At 36.1% G+C, this 26,041-nt stretch overlaps 1 protein-coding gene across 1 annotated transcript in view; it reads left to right on the plus strand.

The window, feature by feature from the left end:
• Positions 1–25,387, plus strand: part of IQUB (IQ motif and ubiquitin domain containing) — a 56,025-nt gene extending 30,638 nt beyond the window's left edge. Inside the window, exons 9-14 of the mRNA XM_057733176.1 lie at positions 710–885; positions 8,965–9,135; positions 11,505–11,681; positions 19,462–19,710; positions 20,418–20,603; positions 24,971–25,387. Coding sequence (XP_057589159.1) covers positions 710–885; positions 8,965–9,135; positions 11,505–11,681; positions 19,462–19,710; positions 20,418–20,603; positions 24,971–25,153 — 1,142 coding nt within the window. The 3' untranslated portion in view covers positions 25,154–25,387. The remainder of the gene's footprint in view (positions 1–709; positions 886–8,964; positions 9,136–11,504; positions 11,682–19,461; positions 19,711–20,417; positions 20,604–24,970) is intronic.
• Positions 25,388–26,041: the final 654 nt, after the last annotated feature.

Raw genomic sequence — 26,041 nt, forward strand, 5'->3', positions numbered from 1 at the left:
TTGAAGTGAAAGATGAAGGGAAGAGAGAGCAGGGAAAGGCAACAAAAGTCTTCAGGTTGAGATGTCGGTTGACACCTCTGAAGGCTGAGAGAGGGAGGGGAAGAGGATGAGGGATGGAGATCCTCAAACAGGCAGAGCTCTGAGGAAGTCTGAGCCAGCCCGATGGTCAGCTCTGAGTGACCACAGAAGAGACCACTGTTGGGCAGACATGGCCAGGCCCTGATCCCCCCGTGGTTCTTACCAACTGGGAGCTTAGTGGGGAGAGTGTGGCCTCTGCTCCAACATGGCAGCACATCTGAAGTGCTGCAGCGGATGCTGTCAGCCACCTGTGCTCCTGGCTACAGGCGCTGTCTTGGAGGGAGATCTGAGCAGCACACGTTCATGGCTGCCACAAATCCAAGCCATAGTTTTTCCAATACTGGGGTGTATGCATGCTTACCTGAAGGAGTAATTTGACATTATCTGTACTGATGTCTTATGGCTTCTGTTTGTTTGACTCTACTTTTATTGCTTTAAGTCTCTTAGCTTTCATTTCATCCTATTTTTTTCATATATCAGGTATACAATATGAATGATTCTATTCCTGTATAATTTTGTTTAAATTGATATAAAAACCAAAATACTGCTTGTCAGGAGGTGATCGTAAAAAGTGCTCTGTAAAGATGTGGGATTTTAAAAACTCAAAGAGTCTTTTATGTTATTCCTCTAGTCTGGCGGCAAGAAGAACTTGCACGCATTAACCAGTCTTTCACTGGAGCTGAAAGGAAAGCTGCTTTGTGTGAACTCGTGGAAAAAGAGACCCAGATAATTGCTTCCATTGGGAGACATAGATACATCGCTTATACAGCTAACCAGGAAGCATCCATACAAGCTTTTTTGGATAAGGTTAGTGAAGTAACAATTATTTAAATATGGATGTATCGTGAGTTTAGAAATAGAGAATAATGAGCTAAAGAAGAGACTTGCATTCTAAGAATTTGATTTGCGTGAATTTTGTTTAGTATTTTGGTGATATATTTATTTAAATTTTGTGTATTTTCTTCTTCTTACACAGCTTTAGATTTTCACTGCAGCCTAGAATAACGATTGACAAGTCACATGAAATTAACGTGTTCTAAACAAAAGAGATTTGGCCACGAAGGAAAAAATGGAGACACCGCCCTTGTGACTCTGTTCATTTAGACTTAGTCTGGCTATAGAAATTAGATGAATTGCACACCCTGATAAAATGCAGAGCATTGAAGTTACAAAATGTCTGGATCTGCAGTGCCCCATAGTAAGCAACCTGGGGAAAATAGCGATAGACTAGTGTTTCTGCTGTTGATCACCAGGTCATTAAGTGACTGGAAATTTCTGACCAAAAGGATATATGATTATTGAAAACCATGAAAACATACAGTTAAGAGAAAAACTAAAATAATTACTCTTTTGTGGTGAAACTGCCTGTTTGATATTGAATAGCCTGTTTCCATAGTGACCAATTTCCTTTTATAAACTTGATCTTTCCAAACAATTAAAAGCCAATCCAGCTACAAGACGCAAAGGGATGGAGTTCTTCAAGATATTCTCCTGTAGCGATTCTGGTTGTATGATTCTTGTTATTTGAGAACATTTGTTCTTAAAAACCATGTTTTTTGATACTACAAATGCCCCCCTCTTATCTTACTTGTATGCTTACCTGTTTGATCTCAATTTTTCTTGTGGTTTTAACGTCTACCTCCATCCTGGAACTCCCTACAGTTCCAGGCCAGACCTCTCTTAGGAGCTTCCAGATCACATACTGAATTGCCTGCTATTGTTGCTTTTTGGATGTTCCCAGAGAACACCTCAAGTTGACATGTCAACCCCGAGTCATATCATCTTACCTTTCGTGGCCCCTCACCTCCAAACTGATCCTATTCTGTAGCACTCACACTCACACAATTCATCTTCTGTGAATGTTTCATCATCTACTTGAGCTGCTTCAGACAGAAACCTGGACATTTTCTTGATGTCCCACTTAGCCAACAACCTGTCTGTTCTATTACTTTAATCATCCCTTCACTAATCTCACTTCTTTACATCTTCTTGTCCAAACTCATGACCCCTGTGTGCAGGGAAGTGGCTCTGCCATGGCACCTTGATAGCCTTGCGTGTTTCCAAATAGGCCACGTAGACAAAGACGTGGAGCACAGCTAATCTGAGCCTTGGTGGGATGCCTTGGGGTCCTGCTGGAACTCGAGAGGGTGGAAGCTTCTGAGGAGGTGCTGGGCAGCAGCTCCCCTCTCCTGCTTCCCTGTCTCCTCTGGGAGGCTGTCGTGAGACAGGTCTCGCCTTGTGTGTGTGAGCCGGACACTGATTTAACCGGATCTGAAAATCCTTCCCATCTGGATTACTTGATGTCCCCAAATGAGGCTTTCGACCTCCCGTCTCACGTCTCCGTTCCCTCCTCCGTCATCCGTAATGCTGCCACAGGGACCTCACTCAACACAGCTCTGCCCGTGCCTCTCCTCGCTGCCCTCAGGGAACGAGGACTTTTATAGTGGATTCTCTGCACACGTTACCCATCCCACTGTTGTCTGTCATCTCTGCTCGCACACTCCAGCTATACTGTTCAAGCTGCGCTCAGTTAGTTGCACCTTCACAGAAAGACCACATGCTCTCAATGCTTTTGCATCTGCTGTGGCCTCTGCATGGAACATTCTTTCCTTCCTTCCTCAGTAACCAGCTACACCCCCTTCGAAACAAGCTCAGATGTCCCTTCCTCCAGAAAGGATCACCTATCCTCCTGCTTTAGCCTGTACTATGCACCTTCATAAGACTGTTTTACTGCTGTCTTAGTACATAGTGGTCTGTTTTTATTATATCTGTTTACATGTCTGTCTTTCCAAGATTCTAAGGCAAGAGCTGTCTTTTATCACCCTGTCATCCTATCCTATAGGGCTCAGCGCTCATCACAGAGTAAGTGCTTGTAGAGGAAGGTAGGGACGAAAAATAAGGGACAGAAACAATGGTTTGTAATTTTATATTTTAGGTACTATATAAGAAAATATGCAATGTAGACACTATCATTTCAAATGCTAAGGTCTTCATTCTAGAAAAGATGAGTTCTACCGTATGGAAGCCATGATATTCTTACTTCTCCAGAGTCATATTCTGAACTAAACTTATTCCTTTAGCGAGTTGCTCTGCGCTGAATCCAGCTTCATCGCTGGGCACTGTGTCCTTATGTGTCTGATTGTCAACCTTAAGAGGTCAGCATGGACCCAGGGCACAAGGAGGAGCTGGAGGCCTCTGAGGCGCCAATGGACAGGGAAGATAGGTGGTGCGTACCTTCCTTCCTTAAGGCTGAACCTTGTACAGGATTTCCTGCTTGTGCTGTATCTGCTGCTTTGTTTCCTATAAGCTATTTAAAAGTCTTGCTGTAAATACTTACACAAAGTCTATTCTTCATTATACATTTATGCCCCTCACCCCACCCCCAACCTCCAGCTTCATGTCTAGTGTTGTCTCTAAACATGTTTTGAATTATAGAGAGTCCAAAGGTAGGTCAAGTCCCAACATAAAAAAGCTCCTCTGGAGCCAGTTGTTGGTGACTACCCTCTATCATGAAGTACAGCTCTCTAAGTTCTTTAAATTTCACCAAAAAAAGATGAGATGGGGAGATTTTGTTCATGAGAATTCCTATGAGGAAGGAAGATCTGTTTTGTTTTTTGTTTTTTGTTTTGTTGTTGTTGTTGTTAAATACTTTGATAAGTTTTGGGGTAGACTCTGAGACCCTAAAGGGTCCTGAGTATAGGAAGAATTTCTCTGTCCCAGGAGAATGGAGGTTTTCGAGTGTTGCCAGGAGAGAGAGTAGAGGGAGGACACAGTTAGAAGGCAGTGGGGCACTATGTGGCTTCTTGTGATGTCATTAATTATATCACTAACTGAGTGACATATGAAGATGCAAGATTATTTTATTTTATTTATTTTATTTTATTTTTTGTTATAAGAGGAAAAGAAAGAAGAGAAATGCCTGGGCCTTAATGTTCAGGCTGATTCAGGGTAGCACACAAAGATGCAAGATCAGAAGATTGCAGGAAGGATGGAAAAGTTAGCCACAAGAACTAGTAGAAGTCAAGAGAAAGACTTTCTGCGGGTCATAGGTTTTAGAATTAGGGTTCTGAACCTATGGTCACCCCAGCTGATAAACCAGTTAATCTCACTAATCCCCTGGCTGAGACTTGGAGGAAATGGACATTTTAGCTGATACAAGAGAATTTTACCTCAGTTTTGACCGAAGTGTTATATAGGGCAAGACAAACAGAACCACGGAATGGTAGTGTAGACTACAACCACACTTGAGCTCAACCCTCAGTCCGTTACGTAGCCTCATCAGTCCATTCTTTAAAAATATTGACTAACAGTGACTTTTGGCCTGCTTTTAACCTGTTGTAGTAAATTGTGAAATCTTTGTTATTCTAACAGAAAATCCTTTAAATCACCTTTTTGTATATGATGCCATAATAAACATCATAGAAAACAATTAAGGTGGATTTTAGTTAGTCTTTTGTTGTGAATATCAATACTTATACGAGTTCTACTCCTTTTTAGGCCTGTCTGCCTCCTCCCATCCCAGCCTACCCATATCTAGCACCGTCTCTAATAAATATTCAGGAGGAGTCAGCGTTGATTTCATAAAACTTGAAGTAACTTATCCTACAGATTTTTTGATTGCTAAGAAAAAAATAGCTTACAATTAATCCCTGAGGCTAGATAAGATCAGAGTTTTTTCAAATGTTAAAACTAACAACCAGGGCCGTGATGCGGATTTTAAGATCCACATTTAGCGCCGTAGCATGTAGATATGTAAAGACAGTATTTACTTTCCTATAATTTGGAAATAACTTTGGAAAATAAAATTTTATGGTTTGGTTTTAGTTTAACTTCAGTGTGTCTAAGTATTACGTAGTGTATTGAACTAATATTTTATTGTTTATCTTTGCACCCTGGACACCGAATTTCTCTGAGTAATGAATGATTATTATTTTAAATTAGTCCAATAAAAGCACTGAACTATTCGGTTATTAGGGATTCTATACTAAGCCTTCATTCTCCATAAGAGACTTAATCTAAAGAGTTTTGAAGCATTAGTTAATTTGTAATTTTATCACATCAAACATTGATGTCCACAGGTTGTCAAATATTAAAAACTCACAAATTGACAGAGGTGAGGAAATTCAGGTCAAGAAGTTTGAACGAAAAATCATCAGCCAGTTTCTAATATATCTTAGGTACTGCTTACCCAAACTGTGTAAAGCGACAATTTGAATTTCTGCAAGAGGTTTTCCCTAGAGTCAAGGCCATTTATTTCTTTGATTCTCTTTGATTTATACACCACTTCTCACAATCACAAGCTAAAAAACTGCCATCTATGTTAGCTGTGTCATTTAATTTTTTTTTTTCCTCCTTACTCAGGTGCCCAACAGCTAATGCGATAGAAAAATGCAACTCACTCTTGCCTCTCTCTGAGCTCCGCAGCATACAGAGGCATCCTCTATGGACAAACAAAACCCCTTTGCTGTGTAAAAGAAAAGTCGATCACTACCCAGTAGCTTTGGGGGTTAGTGTTATTCTTAATTTGTGCCCTGAAGGACTAGAGTATTAATTTAGGAGAAAGAAAAGACCTCCTTTCACAGTACTGTCCTTTCTTCTCTTTTGTGGAAGCTTGCTGCTCTCAAGGTTTTTGTTATCTCTCCACCTTCCCTTCCTCAAAATGTGTCTTCCTGCTGTTCTTCTGTTTCTCTCCTCCAGAGTCGATGCTGTCTCATTTGTTGGCAGCTAAGTGGAATTTATTATGCTCCTGTTTTCTGAAGCAATTTAAGAACACGATTGCTGTATATCTCTTATTACAGCCAAAGCATTCAAAGTAAAAAAGAAACAGAAAAGAGAAATAAGCAAAGTTGACATTTTCCTGCATCAGGGTAAAAAAAAATACCTTACAGCCTGAAATCAAAGAAGCTTAGACTTGAAGACCAAGTTATCAGCATTGGCAGAAATAAATCAAAGTATAAAAACAGCTTTGCCAAACAGATTTTTTTTTTTTGATATATCTTTTCAGTGCTTACACTAGGGAACTCAAACTTCAAATCTAGGAATCTTTGATTGTTTCACTCAGTTCCCTTTAATCTGGCTAACTCCTAGTTATTGTTCAGGTTTTAGGTATTATTTTCTTTTCATCAGTTAAATGTTTCACATCAACCTGCAGTTACCTGTTTACCTGCATCATCATGCACAACCAACTTTTATTTTAATTATTTTTTAATCTTTCTATGCCCTGAGATTTAAGAGTTCATGAAATTAGAATTTATTTACTTGCTACCTAGTACACTGACCAATATATAGTAAACACAATAAATATTTATTGAATGAATGAATGAATACTGTAGGCCCTGTGAAATATATAAAACTACATGAGAAATTTACTTCTTATAATCTGTAAGGAGAAACAGAGTTAAGAAACATAAAATAATTGTAGAACAATTTGGATCCAAATTGCATTGCCCTGAGTAATTGAAATAGCGATCCTGAATGCTATGCATATGTGTATATGTGTGTGTTTGTTTTTACAAGTACAATAGGACTGCAGATACTAGTGATTTCAGTGGTTTCAAACCATAATAGTTAGGAATCTTTACAGAAAAGTTAGGATTTAAGTTAAAAATTGAAGGATAGAAAGGATTTGGATGTTGAATACATTGGGGAAAAAATCCAAGGTATTACTCTATCATAGTATCTTAGATGGGGCTAAAATCTTGGAGGGAATGTCGAGTTAAATCAATACAACTGCTGGAAAAAAACACAATAAAGTAGATGAACTAAACATTTCAGTAGCACAGACATATATATACTACCAACTGTAAAATAGCCAGTGGGAAGTTGTTGTATAACAAAGGGAGTTCAACTCAAGGATGGAAGATGCCTTAGAGGACTGGGATGGGGAGGATGGGGGGGACTCGAGGGAGGGTGAGGGGGGGAGTCGAGGGAGGGAGGGAATACGGGGATATGTGTATAAAAACAGATGACTGAACTTGGTGTACCCCCCAAAAAATAATAAATAAATAAATAAAATTAAAAAAAAAAAAGGTTATTGTACTTGGATTATTACAAATGAGATAACTTAATCAGCCTGCAGATCTAAAAGTATTGTCCACATTACTGGAAGAAAGGAAGTTACATTTAATAGAGCTACCCTGAGGAAAATTGTGTGCAAAGATTGAGACTTTAGACTTTAGAATATTGCTATATGAAACAGCCTAAGATTGCTTATTCCTTAAAATTTTTAAAAAGAGCTTTGCAGCAAACATTAGATTTCAATTACACTCTGAGGCCTACCTCAAACAAGGCTGTATCCATTTGAAACAATATATTTTTAAAATTTCTGAGTGATAATAATTAAATCATAAAATGTTTCCTTATTTAGCTATTTCCTTTTTATAATCCTTAATAAATTTTATTAATTTTATCAGGATGCTAATTAACTCTACATTAATATTAATTTACGCTGTAAAAATAGAAATTCATCATAGGGCTGCAGCTTCTCATTTGCTGAATTAAAACTAGAACTGAGGATCTAAAGTTTCTGATGAAGATTCCTAGCTCTGCACAACATCCATTTTAGCTTTGATCGGAAAATGATGCCATTACTTTGAAACCATCCCAAATGTAGTTGTTGTTAAATGGTAGCTTTGTAGTTTTCAATGTAATTTTGCTAATATGAAATGTAAAAAAATTAAAGGTACACTGAGGCTATAACTTAAAATTCCTCATACTACTGTCATACTAAATATAGTCTTATATGGTTTCTCTATTTAGCTATTCTACATTCCTGATGATTTGTTCCAATACATGGGCTTCTATTTAAACTTTAAATTATATCAAATCTAAGATTTAAATTGTTACAAGTGTGGTGTAAATTGGACTACAGTCGCCAAAGCAATTACCAATCAGTCTACAAAAAATACAGCATTTGGACAGTTAGAAGTCATGATGAACGTACCTCCTTTTTGAAAGATTATAATCAGGGAAAGAAACTGAGGAGCTTTATACCTTAAAGTAGAAGAGTCAGTGAGTTTTCACTGTGATCTTTCTAGGTCAATGGATCTTCTCTTAATGTCCTGGTGGTCTTGGTAGGAGGGAACAAAAGCACTGGCAAACATAGTCTTTAAAGATTGTGTTGGTGTCCTGAGTCAGCAGAGGACTCACTCCATTTCCTGTCTCTGAAGTCTCAGCCTGGGACGCCTCAGTTGAGCTTCAGGGCAAGTTAACTCCATCACTGACCCTCAGTTCAGGATGTGGGCTAGGTTGGGAGGCACCAAGCCAGATTTGGAAATAGGAAGTGAGAATCTTAGCCATCATCAGGGAGGCAGGGCCACAGCCCTGCTAAGGTAGCTAAATACAGCTATTTCACTATGGACATCTGCTTTGTGAAGAACTGTGAACTTGTTATAGATTTATTTTTATGGGAAACTGAACCGTAACTGGATCCCATTTTGCTATATCTGTAGGTCTAAGGCATTGAAGATTGTAACAGTTATTCCACAAAGGTTGTTCTCAATTGGCAAGGCATGATCAAGACACATTCATACAATTCAATATAATTGAACCAAGCAGATAATTTTTTTAGCATTCTAATCACATCTTTTTTTCCCAAGGGGGTAATGGATTATTTCATAAATCCGTCAAGCTAACCATCATACTGGTTAGTACCAATTAGTAGCAAATTCTGAATCCTATGTGTTTGCACTTCTATAAACTAAAGCTCTCATATTTTTTTTCCTAGATTGTTTTACTTTCCCAAGGTCAAATTCTTTAATTTTCTTAAGTTTTAGTGATAGTTTTTTTCCATAAGTATATGGTAATATGGTTAACATAGTAGAAGGAACAAAATTATTTTTGAAGCTTTAATGAACTGATAGTTATAAACATAATATTATTTTTAAGTGTTCAGCTCCAAAGATATGGAGAAGATTTGATGGCAAAATAATTGAGATGGATACACAATTCACCATCAGAGCCAGAGAGCTGCAAAACATCTATAACTGCATTTTGCTGAAAAATGTCTCTCAAGATGAGAGGCTGGATGTACTCTTAACGCTTAAACATACTGTAAAGGTACGTTAACTTTCTCTTACTTTCTGGGTATCACTACCACTATCAATAGAAAAATTGAATGCTAAAATAAACAAGATGGTTTGTATTAAGTAATTATGAAGGTAGTTAATAAATATTTATATATGAATTTTATTTTGTCAAATAATATTGTTTGGATTCAATTTTGGGAGGATATGGTTTATGCATTAATATTTATCTAAAAGTTCTCAAACTATATATTATGACACATACAAATGTAAATAAAACACAATGAATATTCTAAATGTAAATGTATCCTTAACTTTGCAATGAATGCAGATATGTATATATAGCATGAGATTAACACTCAACTCAGTTTAATAAAGCAGCAGTTATTGTCTATATATTTTTATACTTTTGATGAAAATTTTATTTTTAGCAATTTTAAAGCAGCATTAAGTATTTTTATCTCTTTTTCTTCATATTTATTGATTTAAGGCATACTGAGTAGTTGAGTAAATGGTTCTTGTTGGAAAGTAAGTCTCCATAGGTCTCTCACATTTCTGCCCATCTTGAAGGCAGAGGCGTGCACTTAATTAGGCATTGACTGCCTTTTTTCTGGACTACCTTTTCAAGGATGTTTGTCTAGTGACTATGCCTTTGAAGCTAGAGGTAGGAAGAGAGGGAGAAGCTGTAGGTCCAGAGGTAGGAAATAAGCATGGTATCTATAGAGGGCAGTAAAAAGACCAGATTGGAAAAAAAGAGAGTGCAGGTAGGGAGTACAGTAGAAATCTTCCTTGACATAATTAGGACCACTAGCTGGCTAATTAAAAAAGCCAGAGGATGGACTCATAAAAGATAAGTTGTGTATATCTTAATATGTTTAACCTAATATATCCACATAAGTGTTTATTTAACAGTGGTTGATGGAGGATTAATGACGTTAAGCGTGACTCAAATTCTGGCTCTATTTACTGTGGCTGCACAAGCTTAGATAAGTTATTTAATATTTCTGAAAATCAGTTTTGTCATCTGTAAAATTAGTTGCTTTGAGAGTATAAATATATGTGTATGTATATTTATACATATGTATGTATACAGAATATAAATAAAATATATAATTTATATGTCTCAATGGTTACAAATAGGGAGCCATCAATAAATAATAAGTATTATTTTGATGACAATTGCTAATACAGACCAGTCAGTCTTGAACTTGGCTATGTGTTAGGATCATCTGGAGAGCTTGAAAGAGAGAAAGAGAGATACATAGAGAAAGGGAGAGAGAGAATATGAGAATAAATGAATAGGAGTGATACCTAGGCCCCATTTCAGAGCAGTTAAAGTAGATTCTCAAGTGTGAGGGCAATGTTAACATCTTTTAAAATCTGCCCCAGGTCATTCTAATGTGCCTTCAGGGTCAAAGACCAATGATGCAGAGTCTTGTATTAGCCACACCAAGTGTGTATTAAAAAGAACAGAAGAGCATTATTTTACAGTTACTGACTTTACCTTCTGATGCCTTCATTCAAACTGTAATTCTTGTAATCCCTCTTGGGCAGTTGGAGCAACTTACTTCTATTTTACTACTTCTGAATCTTTCTACTTCAATTACTTTACTACTTTACTTTTACTTGGGCTTTCTTATTTAATCACAGTCATTTCTGTTACTTTATTTTAAATTATTGTGAATTATATAAACATACAGAAAAAAATGCCTAAAGTATATATGTATACTTTAGCAAATATAAAACCACCAACCCTGTAACCACCCTCTGGCCCCAAACAGGACATTGCCAACGTCCCCCTTTCTCTTCATATTTGCAATTCACCCTCTCATCCTTTAAAAGTAATTACACCAACTTTCATGGTAGTCATTTCCTTGATTTTTCTTTGTAGTTACCACCTCTGTATACATCTATAAATAATATGGTATAGTGTTGCTTAATTTTGGATTTTATTTAAACAGAATGAGACGGTAGGTATTATTTTGTGCCTTGCTTCATTCGTTCAACGTTTGTAAGATTTAAACTTGTTATTGTATATAGCTTTAGTTAATTCTTTCCGTATGTTAGTTAATACTCTTTTGTATGAATAAGCCATCACTTATTTATGTAATTAGTTTATTTATGGATATTTGGTTGTTTCTAATTTTGAGCTGGTGTGAATGATGACTCCATGCACATTTCTTTAAAGCACTTAAGAATGGAATCGCTGGGTTGTAGATTATGCGTATCTTAAATTCTACTAGATAATGTCAGTTTTTTTTCTATATTAGTGGTACCAATTTATACTTATATCAGCGATTCTTTTGTTACTTTTGGAATCTAATTTTCAGTTTTGGTGATAATTTTAAAAACTAATTAGTGATTTTTAAAATTCTATACTGACTATGTTTGTGTTTTACACAGGAACATGAATGTAAACTGACTCAGGAAATTCTAGAATTGATTGACAGAGAGGTTGACCTTATGATGAGAGGCGTCAAACATGAGAACCTTGAAGGACTCAGAAAAAGGATTGCAACCCTCTTTTTTCATTACATCAAAACACCTCTGTTTAATCCAGAAGTTGTAAGACACCTTAAGGTACTCTACCTTTTCTTCCCTATATTCCTTTATCAAAATTCTAAGATGTGCTATAGTAAGTTGAAGTATATTCAAATTTTGCTTTAATACTTTACTAGGAGTCCATGTAGAAGACCATCTTATTGGTGAAATCTCCTTTGAATAATATTTTTTCTGTTGATAAATGCATCATTTAACTTTTTCTGTTTGTATTTCCAACCTTGAATTCTCTCCTCTCCAGACTAAATGTCCAGTTGAGTATTGCATTATGTGGAATGCATCATCATCTCTCACACCATCATGCTTTTCCATGTACTGTTGCTTCCACCCGGAATACTGCCCCCTGCTTTACCCAGCCAACTCCTCTTCATTTCCTAAGACTCAAGTCACATGACCCTCCTTCATTAGGCCTCCGAGAGAGTTAAACTCCTCATTTCTGAGATTCTACATCCACCTGTTTGTGTTCCTTTATCATACTTATCATAGAGCTATAATTATTCCTGAACAGACCCATGCAGATATCCTGTGAGAACTTCAAAGGTAACAGGTATTTGAATTAAACTAACCTTTTCCAACTCCAACATATTAGCCTTCTTTGGGGATTTTGCTCTCTAAAGCCAAAATAAGTGCCTTATTGCCTTCTTACTGTGCAAAACTATTTAAAACACCTTTAGTAAAGTTTAGGGGAGGGGTTACTAAAGAAATTGAAAGAGTGTTTTGTTCCAGTGATTACTTTTAGAGTGATTATCTATTTAAGAAGCTGACTAAACATCTATTCTGCTTTTTTAACATGAACAAAATCTCAAAATTTTTAGAAAAATTAAAATTAATTTTTATATTCTTTCTTTTTAATGAATTTTTGAAACTTAATTATATTGCAAGATAATTTTAAAATGTAAGAAAAGTTTGAGAAAAGTTGGCCATTGAATTATTCTTATTCACATCAGTGTTTCATTTTTCTAAGCTACCTTTTAGTCTTTTATAAACTTAGTTTTTATATGCTTGCAGTAATATAATAGAATTTAATATTCTACACATTCACATAACATCATACCATTTTGTTCACTTTTTAAATTTACCTTTGGTAAAATTTATTCTTTTCAGTGAGTTTTGACAAATTCAGAGTCATGTAATCAACAGCCAACAGCACAATCAAGATAAAAAATAGTTTTATCACCTCCCCCAAATTCCCTCATGCTGCTACTTTGTAATCAACCCTTCCCCTGGCTGCCTAACCTTTGGCAAACACTGATCAGCATTTTATTTCTATAGTGGTACCTAACCCAGAGTGTCATATAAATGGAATCATATGATATATACAAGCATACCATGTTTTATTGCACTTCACTTTACTGAGCTTTGCAGATACAGTTTTTATTTGTGTGTGTGTGTGTGGTTTTTTGTTTTCGTTTTTACAAATTGAAGGTTGTGGCAACCCTGCGTTGAGCAAGTCTATTGGCACAATTTTTCCAACAGCATTTGCTCACTTTGTGTCTCTGTGTCACATTTTGGTGATACTCAGAATGTTTTAGGCTTTTTCATTGTTGTTGTATTTGTTACAGTGGTCTGTGGTCATTGATCTTTGATGTTACTATTATAATTGTTTTTGGAGGCCATGAACCTCACCCATATAAGACTCGGTGTGTGTGTGTCCTGACTGCTTCACCAGCTGATGGTACCTCCAGCTCTCTCCCTCTCCCTCTTCTCAGGCCTCCCTATTCCCTGAGATACAACATTATTGAAATTAGGCCAACTAATAGCCCTACAATGGCCTCTAAGAGTTCAAGTAAAAGGAAGAGTTGCACACCTCTCCCTTTCAATCAAAAGCTAGAAATGATTAAACTTAGTGAGGAAGGCTTGTTGAAAGCTGACATAGGCCAAAAACTAAGCCTCTTACACTAAACAGTTAGCAGCTTGTGAATGCAAAGGAAAAATTCTTGAAGGAAATTAAAAGTGCTATTCCAGTGGATACATGAGTGATAAGAAAGAGAAACAACCCTATTGCCAATATGGAGAGAGTTTAAGAGAACTGAATAGAAGATCAAACTAGGCATAACATTTCCATAAGCCAAAGCCTGGTACAGAGCAAAGCCCTAACTCTCTTCATTTTTATGAGGGTTGAGAGAGGTAAGAAAGCTGCAGAAGAAAAGTTTGAGGCTAGCAGAGGTTGGTTCATGAGGTTTAGGGAAAGAAGCTATCTCCATAACATAAAAGTGCAAGATAAAATAGCAAGTGCTGATGTAGAAGCAGCAAGTTATCCAGAAGATCTGGCTAAGGTAATTAATGAAGATGGCTATACTATGCAACAGATTTTTGGTATAGATGAAATGGCCTTGTATTGGAAGAAGATGCTATCTAGGAGTTTCCTGATTGTAGAGGAGAAGTCAGTTCCTGGCTTAAAAGTTTCAAAGGAGAGGCTGACTGTCATGTTAGGGGCTAATGCAGCTGGTAACTAAGTTGAAGCCAGTGCTCATTCACTATTCTGAAAATTCTAGGGCCCTGAAGAATTATGCCCAAGCTACTCTGCCTGTGCTCTGTAAATGGAACAACAGAGTTTGTATGACAGCACATCTCTTTCCTACCATGGTTTAGTTAATATTTTAAGTGCACTGTTGAGACCTACTGCTCAGAAAAAAAAAAAGATTCCATTCAAAATATTACTGCTTATTGACAATGAACCTGGTCACACAAGAGCTCTGATGGAGATGTACAATGAGATTAATTTGGTTTCCATGCCTGGTAACACAACATTCATTCTGCAGCCTGTGGATTAAGGAGTAATTTTGACTTTCAAGTCTTATTATTTAAGAAATACATTTCATGAAGAGATGTGGCCAAGATGGCAGAGTAGGAAGACCTGAGCTCACCGTCTCCCTGCAAAATTACAACTATTTACAGAACAGCTATCTGTGAGAACAACCTAAAGATGATCAGAAAGGATTTCCCACCACATAAGATATAAAGAAGGAACCTCAATGAGAAGGATAGGAGGGGCAGAGACATGGTATAGTCAAGGTCCACATCCCTGGGTAGGTGACCCATAAAATGGGAGAATAATCGCAATTGCAGAGGTTCTTCCCAAGGAGTAAAGGGTCTGAACCCACCATTGGGCGCCCCAGCCCAGGGTTTCTGCACCAGGAAGATGAGCCCCCAGAATATCTGGCTTTGAAGGCCAGCAGAGCTTGCATATGGGAAAGCTAGAGCACTATAGAAAGCAGGGACTCTCTCTTAAAGGGCGTGCACAAAATCTCACATGCTGTGAGTCCCAACACAGAGGCAGTAATTTGAGAGCAATCTGAGTCAGACCCAGTTGCTGATCTTAGAGAACCTCCTGGCAATGCAGAAGGCAGCTGGGACTCCCCCTGGGGATGCAGATATTGGAGGCAGCCATTTTGGAAGCTCATTCTGCCAGAGACACTGGTGCTATCAGGCGCCCTTTTGGAGTCCTCCCTCTAGTCTATTAGCACCAGGGGCTTACCTGCCAACCAATGTGCTGGTAGCTGCCACACGAGGCAGGGCCTGGCAGCCACTGGGCCAGAGGCCAGCCTTGCCTAACAGCGTGACCACAGTAGTTGGCCCTGCCACTCAGAAGAGCCCACTCAGCCCACACTGGGGCCACTTTTAGAGTATATAGCTCTGGTGACCGGAGGGGAATGTGCTTCTGGCTGCATAGAACATTTCCTATGTAAATCCACGTCTCCAAGATTGGGAAACATAACCAAACCACCTAATACATAGAAATACATACAGAGAATTAGACAAAAGAAGGAGACAGAGGAATGTGTTCCAAATGAAGGTACAAGACAAAACCTCAGAAAAAGAACTAAACAAGTGAAGATAAGAAATCTACCTAATAAAGAGTTCAAGATCATAGAGATGCTTGATGAACTTGGAAGAATGGATGAACACAGTGAGAAGTTTAACAAAGTGTTAGAAAATATAAAGATGAACCAAACAGAGCTTAAGAATACAATAACTGAAAAAATACACTAGGAAGAATTAACAGTAGATTAGATGATACAGAGGAAAGGATCAGCAAGCTGGAAGACTCCAGCAAGCTGGAGTAGTGAAAAATCACTCAAGCTCAATGGGAAAAAAGAAAAAAAGGATTAAAAAAATGAGGACAGTCTAAGAAACCTGTGGGACAACATCAGGCATACTAACATCCACATTATAGGGATCCCAGAAGGAGATAAGAGAGAGAAAGAGGCAGGGTACTTATTTGAAGTAATAATAGCTTAAAACTTCCCTAACCTGGGAAAGGAAACTGACATCCAGGTTCAGGAAGCACAGAGAGCCTCAAACAAGATGAACCCAAAGGTGTTCACATTAAGATACATTATAATTTAAATGGCAAAAAATTAAAGATAAAGCAGCAAGAGAAAATCAGCAGCAAGAGAAAATCAACTAATAGTATACAAGGAAACTCTCATAACACTATCAGCTGACTTTTCAGCAGAAACTTTGCAAGCCCGAATGGATTGGCACAATATATTTGAAGTAATGATAGGGAAAAAAACCTACCACCGAGAATACTCAACTTGGCAAGGCTATCATTTAGATTTGAAAGAGAGATTAAGTCTTTTAGACAAGCAAAAGCTAAAAGAATTCAGCATCACTAAACCACCTTTATAAGAAATGTTAAAGGGTCTTCTCTGAGCAGAAGAGAAAAGACCACAACTAGAAATTCGAAAATTATGAAAGGAAAGATCTCATTGGCAAAGCCAAACATACAGTAAAGATAGTAGGAAGGTTATAAAGCTAATAGGAAGGTTAAAAGACAAAACTAGTAAAATTATCTATATCCACAATAAGTAGTTAAGGGGTACACAAAACAAAAAGATGTAAAATATAATGTAAAAAATATTAAATATGGCAGTGGTGGGTGATGGAGTAAAAATGCAGGATTATTAGAATATCTGGATTTAAGAGATCATCAACTTAAAATGTATACATTGTTATATGTGAACTTCATGGTAACCACAAAACAAAAACCTATAATAGATACACATGCAAAAGAGAAAACAATCCAAACATAACACTGAAGATAGCCATCAAATCATAAGGGAAGAGAGCAAAAGAACAAAGGAACAACAAAAACAATAAAAAATCACACAACAACCAGAAAACAATGGACAAAATGGTCATAAGTACATTTCTATCAATAAATTCTTTAAATGTAAATGGACTAAATGCTTTAATTAGAAGACATGGAATAGCTGAATGGATTAAAAAAATTAAGATCCATGTATATGTTGCCTACAAGAAACTTACTTGAGATCTAAAGAAACAGACTGAGAGTGAAGGGATGGAAGAGAGTATCTATGTAAATGAAAGCAAAAAGAAATCTGGGGTATCAATATTTAAATCAGACAAAGTAGACTTTCAAACAAAGACTGTACCAAGAGACAAAAAAGGATATTACATAGTAATAAAGCAATCAATCCAGTAAGAACATAACAATTGTAAATATATATTCCCCAATGTGGGAATACCTAAGTACATAAAACAAACATCAACAAAAAAATAAAGGGAGAAATTGACAATAGCACAATAATAGTAGAGGATTTTAACACACCAATTCTGTCAATGAACAGATCATCCAGACAGAAAATCAGTAAGGAAACACTTGCGTTAAATGACACATTAGACCAAATGGCTTAATGTATATGTGTATTTTTGGAACATTCCATCCAAAAGCAGCAGAATGCACATTCTTTTCAAGTGCTCTTGGAACATTCTCCAGGATAGATCTCATGCTAGGTCACAAAGCAAGTCTCAATAAATTTAAGAAGATTGAAATCATATCAAGCATCTTTTCCAGCCACAATGGTATGAGACTAGAAATCAACTACAAGAAAAAATAATTGCAAAAACACAAACACTTGAAGGTTAAACAATATGCTACTAAACATGGGTCACTGAGTAAATCAGAGAGGAAATTAAAAAACCTGGAGACAATAAAAATGGAAAGACAGTGATCCAAAATCAATGGGATGCAGCAGAAGCAGTTCTAAGAGGGAAGTTGATAGTGATACAAGCCTACCTCAGAAAATAAAAAAATCTCAAAACTCCCCCACCCCCCCCCAAAAAAAACCCCAACCTAACACCTAAAGGAACTAGAAAAAAATAAGAACAAACAAAACCTAAAGTTAGTAGAAGGAAAGGAATAATACAGATCAGAGCAGAAATAAAGTAGAGACTAATAACAATGAAACTAAGAGCTGGTTCTTTGAAAAGATAAAAAAAAAGTTGATAAACTTTTAGCTATACTCATCAAGAAAAAGAGGGCCAAATCAATAAAATCAGAAATGAAAGAGGAGAAATTACAACCAACACCACAGAAATTAAAGGATCATGAGAGATTCTTATGAAAAATTACACACCAATTAAGTGGACAGCCTGGAAGAAATGGATAAATTCCTAGAAACATACAATCTCCCAAGACTGCATCTGGAAGAAATAGAAAATGACCGATTATCAGTAATGAAACTGAATCAGTAATCAAAAACTCTCAACAAACAAAAGTTCAGGACCAGACTGCATCACAGGAAATTCTACCAAACATTTAAAGAAGAGTTAACATCTGTCCTTCTCAAACTATTCCAAAAAACTGAAGAGGAAGGTGTACTTCTAAACTCATTCTATGAGGCCAGCATCACTCTGATACTGAAACCAGACAAAGACATCACAGAAAATTACATGCCAATATCACTGATGAACATAGATGCAAAAGTCCTCAACAAAATGTTAGCAAACTGAATTCAGCAACACACTGGAAGGATCACACACCATGATCAAGTGGGATTTATCTCTGGGATGCAGGAATGGTTCAATACTGCAAATCAGTGTGATACACCACATTAACAAACTGAAGACAAAATTATATGAGCATCACAATAGATGCAGAAAAAACTTTGACATGAAAAAGTGCTCTTTATCCCTAATCATCAGAGAAATGCAAATCGAAAGCACAATGAAATATCACCTCACCAAAGTTAAAATGTCTATTCAAAAAGACAAAGGATAACAATGCTGGTAAGATCGTGGAAAAAAGGGAATCCTGGTGCACTGTTAGTGGAAATGTAAATTGGTACCACCATTATAGAGTTTCCTCAAAAAATTAAAAATAGAACTATCCTATAATGCAGAGTTTCAAATTTTGAACATTGATAATTGAGACAATGCAAATTTAGTGTTAAGATGAACAAAATGGGAACAACACTTGGTTTAGCAGGCTTTTATTTATATGTGAATCCAGCTATTGCCTGTAAAAATAAACACAGCATAGCACCAGAAATCTAAATTCTTAAATGTAAGTGCCAAAGCATTTTCTTTTGTTTTTGGAAAGTTTTCTTACTATTGCAACTCAAAGCCTCTACCTACTTATTTTTTTTTTTTTTTTAGTCAGTTAATTTTCTAGGTGATTTTACCATGTATATGTAAAAGTTTATGAATATTAGAGATTTTTTAACATTTTGGCCGGGTAAATGAATACTACTTGAAATTTAAATTTTGCATAGAGTAGGAAGTTAAGGGGAAAATATGACTTTAAAATTAACCAATTTTTTGTCTCATTCTAAGATAAATTAGCCCTTAGCATTTGGCATGGCTGTTATACTGATAGTTTTCTTTTCCCCTCCCTCTTTCTTTTTCTTTCTTTCTTTCTTTCTTTCTTTCTTTCTTTCTTTCTTTCTTTCTTTCTTTCTTTCTTTCTTTCTTTCTTTCTTTCTTTCTTTCTTTCTTTCTCTTTCTTTCTCTCTCTCTCTCTCTCTTTCTTTCTTTCTTTCTCACTACCTAGGTCCCTCAAGACCCACTGAAGTTTTATAGGCAGATTTACTTTTGCCACAGTTGCCAGCTCTATTTGCCTTCTACAGAGTTTCCTGTATCATCCACCTCACACCGCATTTACCGATGTCGTCACTGCATTAACCTTGACAATGAGACTCGAAAACGAGAGTCATTTTTGAAGTACAAATGTTTACTCCAACGACTCTACTATTCAGAAGCTGATTATGAAGATGATTCTAAAATTGCTTTCCTGATACAGGTACGATCAGTAAACGTTGCCAATCGTGGGTGAAATTTGTCCATTGATTTTACAGAAAAGATTTCCACTTTCCCATCCAAACCTATTAAAATAATGGTTCTTCTTCCTATGTTTATTCTTTGTGAAGCTTGCCCCTCTGGCAATTCTAAGTTCATATATGCATACCTCATGATAAAAAGCCACTTCAAGAGCTTTAGCTAAAACTGTTTAAATTTTTTTTTAAGTTTTTAAACAATTATTTCATTTCTTCCCTTTTCCTTCTTTTTTTTTCATTAAAACAACTAAATTTTCAATAACCCTAAGCAAACTGCTTGTCTTTATTAAATTTAAATTTCCTCATTTGTAAGATGGGAATAAAGTGATCTGTAGTAACTCTGAGGAGAAGATGGCCATTACTAACGAATTTTGAAAAGTACTTAAGACCAGATAAATGTAAGGCAGAATGTGCGTACTGGAAGGAATATACACAGCTTCCTCTGGGTTAAAGACGCAGTCATGGCTGTGAGACTGGTAACATATTAGAGTGTGGGCAGAACGAGCAGAGATTTGGTGAGAAATAAGCTATGTGCACTGAAAACCCCATGAATAATGTTTTCCTTTAAAAAAATATACTCAATATAATTTGTTTTCTCAAGTAATATAGCAATCTTTAAGAAATTTTATGTTTAGACGAAAACATTGCTTTTCACAAATGTTTTGACATGCAGCTACAAGATATTCAGTACCTGACTGAGAACATCTGGGCATCGCAGTCGGTGCTCAGTGCCTGGAACGACCTCAGTGATCTGGTCATGGTCAGGTGGGATAAGTCCTTGGAGTGGTCGCCCTGGAACTGCATTCTTCTTACCAAAGATGAAGGTGCTACTCACCTCAAGCTAAAGAGTGTTGAAGAGGTAAGAAAGTCAGACTTTATTTGGGACCTTAATTTGATCACTGTAATTATTAGAGGTAACTTGACTGCCTTTCCCTCCACTCCACGCATTCACTAAATGATTCCATTGGATTAAGAAACAGGGAACCCATGGATAACAGTGACAAAATACATGGACGGGATGTACGGCAGAGGTTAAAATTAAAAGGAAGCTAAGGCACATAAAAAAGGCAACGATGAGACACGTGAAAGTCTTTCGAGTACCTAACATGAAACCATACCCTCCTAATAATAGCAAGTTCAAGCACTTTAGTTGCACAGTAAATTCCACAAGAACAGGGATATTGTTTAGTTTATTCGTGTCTATATCTCTAATACCTACAACAATGTCACAGACTAGGGAATTAGTAAATATTTGTTGAATGAATAAATGAATATTATCACCAGATAGGTACTATGAAACCTAGAGTCTGTCCTTTGATTAATCATCACAAGTCTGCCTAAAAGCACACTGAATTCTCAAATAAATTCTGTTCATAATGTTGTGCCCTAAAAGGCAATCATACTGATGGGGTATAGTTCTGAGGCTTCACTTTTCATTTGCTTCCAACTAACTAGGAGTGGGGAAAGCACTGTAAAAATTAAATACCATTTAATTTCAGTAATTTACAAGATGCAATCTGTAAAACGTTTTGATGAACAGAATTGAGGGGTCCCTGATGAGTTCCCAGAAAGCTCCATTTATCCTAAGCAAGCCTATGATCCCAACAGCTGATACGGATTCTCTGCCTTCTACTGAGATGACATTGCTGTGCTTTAATTCCATGCAAGATGTCAGCTAAGGGAAAATAAACAAATGACTTCAAATATAATTGTCATTTTGAATTGTGCTATTTCCTGCCTATGTTTTTATTAGGGAGGTGGGAGGTGTAAAGAGGAAAAACTAGCTAAATTTTTAAGTTTTCTGGATAATTTTCCATTAGAAGCCAGGCTAAGAAAAATTTCACTCTAGGGATTGAAGGAAAGGGTAACAAGAAACTGAAGCTATGTTAAATATTGTATGTAGTAAACTAAGCTGCCTCATAAATATTTAATCACTGGAAGCCTAGCCAATACTAGCAATATCATTTCATATAGGACCCACAGTGGGATTGAAGTTCATTCCCAAAGCTAATATTCTACTGCTTCTTCAATTAATGCACACAACTCCCTTTGTGTGTTTAATCAAATTACTGCAGTATCAAATTAAATGCTCTATTCACATGCATTTCTAATTTCAGGATTTTATTGAATTTCTGTAAATAGAGCTCCATTTACACTATGAAAGCCTAGTGTAAACAAAGAAATGACTTCAAATATAATTATCATTTCAGACAAGCTAAAAAAATTGCCTTTTTATGGTTTTGGGCTGGTGTAATCTTTTAAATATTAATAATCAGCCTAATTTAAGAATAGTTTATGTCTTGTGGTAAAGTAAAGCATTTCCAGAATTTACTAAATGCACAGAGATATTTGCTATCTCATTGAGTAAAAGAATACTCCAGACTTAATCTTGACTCCTGCAATCATGACACAAATTGTAGGAAAAGCATGGAAAAGAACTGTTCTTTGAACTGTATATGAGGCAGTTCAGTTTCTCCTGGAGTGCACATTGGCCGAAGTAAGACAATACTAGATTTAAAGTCAGGAGACCTGACCCAGTATTTCCCCATTTATGTCATTAACAATCTGCAGGACTTTAAGACCTGCCTTCTTTGTTTCGTAAGTTTTTTATAAAGGTTAACTAAAAACATGGAATTGATATAAAGGATTAGAGTAAGCCTTAGCTTTGAATTCTGGCTCTATCACTTATGAGCTGGGAGAAGTTGGGCAAGTTTGTTAATGTCTCAATACCCCAGTTTTCTCATCTATAAAATGGAGATAATGGATATTGGATATTTTTCCATATTGTATTATTCTTTGAGTTACTTATTGTTCCTTTTATTGTATGTACCATAAGGTGCTATTCTTATCTTTAATGATTACTTTTTGACTTTACTTATGCACTTTGAAAACCTATAAAGTTCTGCACGTTTTGTTTAATGTTGTATAACAGAAATGAGTTAGTATTTCTTGAATGAAATAGGGCTAAGAAGTGTTGGGAAAAGGTTAGATGAGTATTTTGACCAGGTGAATTTGACTGTAGAGAGGAAACTTTTTTTTTAAAAAGTTGAAGTATAGTTGAAATTTACAATATTATCTTAGTTTCAGGTATACAGCAGAGTGATTCAATATTTGTATAGATTATATTCTATTTAAAGTTATTATAAAACAATGGCTATGTTTACCTATGCTGTACAATATATTCCTGTCACTTCTTTGTTGACACAGAGTGGTTTGTGCCTCTTGATCCTATACTCCCATCTTGCCCCACCGCCTTCTTTTTCCCCACTGACAGCCACTAGTTTGTTCTGTGTATCTGTGACTGTTTCTGTTTTGTTATATTTGTTTTGTTTTTAGATTGCACATATAAGTGATAATATAGAGTATTTGTCTTTCTCTCTCTGACTTACTTCCTTAAGCATGATACTCTCTAAGTCCATCTGTGTTGTTGTTAATGGCAGAATTTCATTCTTTAATGGCTGAATAATATTCCATTGTGTATATGTAGATATATACCATAGAGAGGAAACTTTAAAATAAGCCCAGGATACTTCTACATAGTGTTTTCTGTAAGAATGCCATATCCTTTGGCTCCTTTTCTCTAGGGCTTTCCTTACCTTGACTTGACAGTATGGAAGGATCTTTAGTAAGGAGATGTCTAACCTTACAGAAAACAAATTTTAGGAGGAGGTACAGGTAGTATTTGTGATTTGGTTGAAAAGAAGAGTCAATTAAGATTAATAAAGCAAATGGATGGCATTTATTAATTCAACCAGAGTTTGCTTTTGAATCTGCCAGATACTGTGATAAGTGCTTGGGGAAAAACAAGGAAATGTAATGGACACAATACTTCGTTGTTTCAGTTGCATTTGAGTTTAGCTGTAAAATAACAGACTAAGCAATTTATAATGACTTAATCAAATTTGGGGTTACTTGTCTTATGCAATAGAAATCCGGAGTTTGGCAGCTGGGGCTTATATTGTAGCTCCACAATGCTCTCAGAAACCCAGGCCCCCTAACTTCTTCCTCAGCCATGTTTAACCTTTGGCTTTAATCCTAACGATTATGTGCTCTTAGAGACAGATAGCTACTTCATCTCCTGCATTGTATCTACCTCCTAGATATGGCAAAAGCCTAAAGGTACTTGACAGGTGAGTCTTCCCACTGCTAAAAAACTTCCCTGTAAGCTTTATTCATGACTTCTTTTTAAAAAATGTACATATATACATATATATGTATGTATGTATAAATATATATTTCTACCATACATGTGTATACACACACACACACACACACAACGTATGCCAGAAATTTGTCATAAGGCCACTCCTAGCTATAATAAAGGCTAAGAAAGCTGAGCATGTCACAAAATACAAAATCAGGCCCCTATATAGTCAGGCCTCTAAATATGAATGGAAGAGAGAATGAATATTGAGTTGGCAAATAGCAGTGTGCCCCTTTCATTAGAAAACAGATTGTCTTATAATGTGGCAAAGTGACTTAATAGAGAAAGTTCAAAGTGCTGCTATAGCTGTGGAGAGACAAGAAGCCTAAAAATTAAGAACAAATAAAAATGGAACGGCACAAAGATTTGATAAAAGCAGGAAGGTTATTTTCTGTTTAGAAGACAAAAGAGAAACAGTGCAGGGACTCATATCTAAGGTAGGAAAAAGGGTGACCAAAGAGAAGTTTACATTGTCACAGCACCATTGTGATCTTTATTTTGAACTCTAGAGATACAGAGAGTAGGACTAATTTTAGAAAAAAAATTCAAGTTGGTAATTGCATCAGTATTGAAATAGATTTAAAGAAAACCAAGGTGACAAGAGCATTTACACAAAAATATTGATTGAATATTTACCTTATGGTGCCAAGAGACACATGTATGAAAAAGACCCAGTCTGAATCTTTAAGGAGGCTTCCTTATCATGGGAGAAACTCAGAAGTAGGTAGTGAAAGTCAAGGCAGAATGAACTAAATCTTGGAATTAAAATGCGTGAAAGTGCATGTAAGTATGGAAGAAGGAGGGGTTAGTTTGGACTTAGAGAGGTCAGAGGGAGAATCAAGAAGGGCTTCCAGGTTAAAGCGTCATAAAAGCTGAGCCCTGAATGGTGATGGGCAAAGAGAGAATAAACGTTTTCTGGGCTGGAAGAACTGACAAGCAAAGGCACTGAGGCATAAAAGTGTTTTTACTTGGCAAAATATATCTGTGGCATTTAATAGAATTTGATTTTCTTTTCTTTTCAGGGATATGAACCCTTGTTTATTCACAAGATCAAACACAAACATTTCCTGGCTAAGAACTATTTTTCACAAATTCCGGTGCTGGCTTCATTTTTACTTGGTGATGATGAAGTAGATGAGATCAGAAAGAAACATCAGTTAGAACCAACATCTAAGATTATAGAAATCCACAGGCCCAATCCTTAGAAGATCCGGGACTATTTGATTGATGGTCAGCATTTTTGTCCACTGCTAATAGAGTAATACAGAGGTGACACAATACGGAAGTAGAATTTCATCTTTTTATTGATTTTAATGTTTTTCATAGTGTCATAAGTTGTATGAAGAGAAAACATCCCTGTATAATACTTTATTGTTAGTGTTAAATTTAAATATAATTTTGTTACTGAAATTAATATTTTAAAGAGAACATTTTATTTTTACTTATTTTCACATTAAAATTTTTAAAAATTTCAAGTACATTATATTATAGTTAAAATAAACCGACAAACAAAAGCTAGGGTTAACTTTCAACTCAAGAAATTTATTTTAGAAAAAATGTAGTTATAGGAGAATAATCAGTATATGGATGAGAAGAAACATTATAGAATTCTTTTGCATGAAAATCTTTACATATAGGATAAAGGATGCTATGTTTTAATATAGGGATTTGAATCTTCACATTTTATCTTCTACTTTCATCTTCCATTCTTCTCAAAATTTCAATGAAAAAACAAACTGTAAACAAACAGAAAAGTGCAGTCCATACTAGAAAACAGGGTGAACAGTGGAACTGTCTTTTATTCTATGGTAGAAAAACTCCCTGTGGGGCAATGATGAAACTCTTTAAGAAGAATAAAAATGGTCAAGTAAACTATAACAATTTCTTTCCTTAATAAACCAAAGGAATAACCTTGACCACATGCATGTCAGGGATGTACAATCATGAACAAGGTTATATGAGTCAATCTTAACAGGAAATAGGTTCAAAATAGGATAATTCAAGGAGAGTTTATTTACAAAGGGACTTCTTATAAAGCGTGAGCAGTGTGTAGGGAAACTAAGGGAATAGTGTAGGAATCTAGGGGCAGTATC

Source organism: Hippopotamus amphibius, chromosome 4, assembly GCF_030028045.1.
Source record: "Hippopotamus amphibius kiboko isolate mHipAmp2 chromosome 4, mHipAmp2.hap2, whole genome shotgun sequence".
NCBI lineage: Eukaryota > Metazoa > Chordata > Mammalia > Artiodactyla > Hippopotamidae > Hippopotamus > Hippopotamus amphibius.